This window comes from Castanea sativa, chromosome 3 (assembly GCF_040712315.1).
Source record: "Castanea sativa cultivar Marrone di Chiusa Pesio chromosome 3, ASM4071231v1".
NCBI lineage: Eukaryota > Viridiplantae > Streptophyta > Magnoliopsida > Fagales > Fagaceae > Castanea > Castanea sativa.
Genome location: NC_134015.1, coordinates 28,810,848 through 28,814,143, shown reverse-complemented (window position 1 = coordinate 28,814,143; position 3,296 = coordinate 28,810,848). Strand labels below are relative to the sequence as shown.

The window sequence follows — 3,296 nt, the reverse complement described above, 5'->3', positions numbered from 1 at the left end:
AGCAAGGGTAAAATATTTGATCATTGGTTAAAATTAAAGAAGAGGAAAATTTTGATTCCATTAAGCACAATAGTGTGGATAGTGAGTAACAAGAACAAGGAAATTGGGTGAGTGGCTTAAGTTTCAAAGTTTGGTTGCTGAGAAAATGCAAGGAAAGTGATGTTGAATTTTTCAATTCTAGGTTTATAATCTCATTTGTTTCCAAAGAAAGCAAAGCAAAAGCAAATGAAAGGAATATATATATAGACACACACACTAGTCTCATCACACGCGTGGAATGAGGCTCTTTTTTTTTAATGTTATTTTTCAATTTGAATTTATCTATAGCTAGTGAGATTACACATGAAATGATTTGTAAGAAACTAAAATTTAAGATTTGAAAAGGAGTAAATTGCTAGATTTAGTCTGTGCCAGTTTTTAGGGAAAAAAAAATGTATCAAACTTGCGTGAAATATATTTAAATGAGAGGTGCTACGTCCACAACATTTTCACAACAAATCATAGGTGGTTAGTTGTTTTTTGTTCAAATTTGGACCTGATGCTAAGATTACTTTTTTGCTCCAACAATAAGAACTAGTAACAACCTGCTGCTTAGAATTTGTTGTAAAAATGTTGTGGACATATCATTTCTCATTTTTAAATAGAGAGTGCTAATTTTTAGGAAAAAAGTTTATCTGGCAGTTTTTTTTTTTTAATTGCAATTTTAACCATGTTTTTTATTTTTTAAGAATAAGAATTTCTAATTAAATTAGAGGAATTTTTTATATTTTTTGAAACCATAACTACTTTTCTGAATCATCTTAATATATAGAGATAAAATGTTGGGTTTATTGTGTGCTAGTTTTTAGGAAAAAATTTATCAAACGTGCGTGAGATATATTTAAATAGAGAGTGCTAATTTTTAGAAAAAAGTTTCTCTAGTAGTTTTTTTTTTTTTTTTGAATTTTGTTGATTAAAATTTTAACCCCATTTTATATTTTTTAAGAATAAGGATTATCTAATTAGATTATGGGCATTTTTAACATTTCCTGAAGTCATAACTAACTTCTTCTTCTTTTTTAAATGAGAAATCTGAAATTCATTCACGAACGAAATTGAAGTACAACAGGGATAGGAGTATACAGGAAAGGAGAAATTAAAGGCATTCCTACCTAAGCAAATGCTGAATACATGGAGGATCAATCCCTTTCCAAATCTTAGTTGCCCTACTAGATCTAGCTAGATGAGCAAGCTCATGAGCAACCTTGTTGAACTCCCTTTTCAAGTGCTGAATTTTCCAGGAATGAAATACAAAGAGAGTTGAAAGAGTCCCTTGGAGAATATGACCAATAGTGCCATTTATCTCCTTCTTTTGGATGGATTGGACAATGGAGAGCGCATTTGATTCAATGATGATGTCTATGAGATTCATTTTCTAGGCTAGTAATACCCTATTTCCAGCACAATAGCTTCAACTTCTTCCACAGAGTTTTGCACAGGGAGAGTCTTGCTAATGGTAGCAGTGACCAAGCCATTGGAGTCTCTTATGATTGCACCAATACTAGAGGGTCTGTGATCTTGAGAAGTTGTTCCATTCACATTTATCTTATAGTAGCTAGATGGGGGAGCTGTCCATCTTGATTGGTTTGAGATAGTCTTCATTGGGCTGATGGAGTTGACACTTTTATAGTCATAGGATAACCGCTACGTAGACTCCTCAATTTGAAGGGGAGGCCTAAATATTACATCATGAATGACTTTGTTCTTGTTATACCAGATAAACCATGATGTAGAGAACAAGGTCTTAAGGTCCTGATTTGTACCATTATTAAGCAATTTAAGAGCAATATCAGAGATTTCATAGATGGTATCTGGCAGCTTTATATGGCACTCAGTCCAGTTACTCCAAACATTGGCAGCAACATCACAATGAATCAAAGCATGAGTGGTGCTTTCACTATTATGATTGCAGGAGGGCATATCTCATCCAAAATAATTCCTCTTGAGTGAAGATTTTGCAAGGTTGGAAGGGCATTCATGTAAGCTCTCCATGCAAAGATTCTAATTTTTGTAAGGAGGTTTAAGTGCCAAACTTTTTTCCAAAAAGGAGCTCTCACATCACCCGAGGAGCTTTCTCCTATAACTTGTGCATCCACCTTATTAGCTGCTATATGATAAGCACTTTTAATAGAAAACTCCCCCCCTTTGTTTCCCACCCAAATAATTTTGTCATCAGGGAGGTTATAGCTCAATGGAATTCTTAGAATAGTCTCTGCCTCAAAAGGTAAGGATAGTTCCCTAACTAAATTAGATTTCCAGCTTTTTGTACCATCATCAATGAGAGATGAGACCATAGGAAAGTCATCTAAGTCTCTTGGGGGAGAAATTACCTTATAGCTGGTTGGAGTTGGTAGCCACTTGTCATCCCAGATGTTGATCATTTTGCCATTTCCCATTCTCCATCTTGTGCCTCTATGAATTACCTCCAAGTTATTGTAGATACTTCTCCAAGCATAGGAGGGGTTGCTTCCTCGCTTGGCTTTGAGCACATCTCCATTAGGGTAGTATTTTTCCTTGAAGATTTTTGCAACTAAAGAGTTTTTGTTGGTGAGGAGCCTCCAGTCTTGCTTAGCTAGCATGGCTAGATTAGATGCTTGGAGGTTTCTGAATCTCATACCTCCTTTGGGCTTTGGTTGACATAATTTCCTCCACCCAATCCAAGCTATTTTGGCTTCCTACTGCTTCTAGCCCCACTAGAATCTTCTAGTCCCACTAGAATCTTCTAGTCATGCCTTCTAATTCATCATAAAGGCGTTTTGGAAGTTGAAATCAACTCATAGTGTATGTGGGAATTGCCTGGGCTATAGCTTTAATAAGGATTTCTTTGCCGCCCATAGAGAGAATTTTTTCTTTCCAGTCAAAGAGTTTTTTTCCAACTCTTTCCTTTATTTTTGCAAAGACTTGGGTTTTGGATTTCCCAACAAGAGAGGGAAGACCAAGGTACTTGGTATGCCTGGTGTCTTACATTGGGCCAAGAATGTGCATCACCTTATCTTTTGTGGCTTGAGTGGTGTTCTAGCTAAAGAAGACTGAAGATTTGTCTGCATTGATCATCTGCCCAAATGCAACTTCATACAAGTCAAGAATTTCAAAAAGTTTCCTACACTCTTGTCCATTGGCTTGGCAGAAAAGGAGAATGTCATCAGCAAACAGCAAATGAGTTACTTTTGGGCATCCCTGGCATATTGAGATTCCATGGAGGGCTTGGTATCTGGCAGCTTCATTAATAAGCACTTAAAGACCTTCTGCACACAACA

General features: G+C 36.0%; 1 protein-coding gene across 1 annotated transcript; it reads right to left on the bottom strand.

Annotated features, from left to right (window-relative positions):
* Positions 1–1,419: 1,419 nt before the first annotated feature.
* LOC142628784 (uncharacterized) lies at positions 1,420–2,618 on the bottom strand. Its single transcript, XM_075802823.1, has 3 exons — positions 2,068–2,618; positions 1,754–1,936; positions 1,420–1,645 (listed from the first exon to the last, which is right to left on the bottom strand). Exons 1-3 carry the CDS (start codon positions 2,616–2,618, stop codon positions 1,420–1,422), a joined length of 960 nt encoding a protein of 319 aa, XP_075658938.1.
* Positions 2,619–3,296: the final 678 nt, after the last annotated feature.

What these genes read in the sequence shown, in the direction of transcription:
- LOC142628784 (XM_075802823.1), bottom strand. Translation starts at nt 2,618, where the DNA reads ATGCTAGCTAAGCAAGACTGGAGGCTCCTCACCAACAAAAACTCTTTA. An exon ending in CCTTTTTGGAAAAAAGTTTG is followed by an intron (nt 1,937 to 2,067) that starts GCACTTAAACCT and finishes CAATCATAATAG; the next exon opens with TGAAAGCACCACTCATGCTT. An exon ending in TCTACATCATGGTTTATCTG is followed by an intron (nt 1,646 to 1,753) that starts GTATAACAAGAA and finishes CAACTCCATCAG; the next exon opens with CCCAATGAAGACTATCTCAA.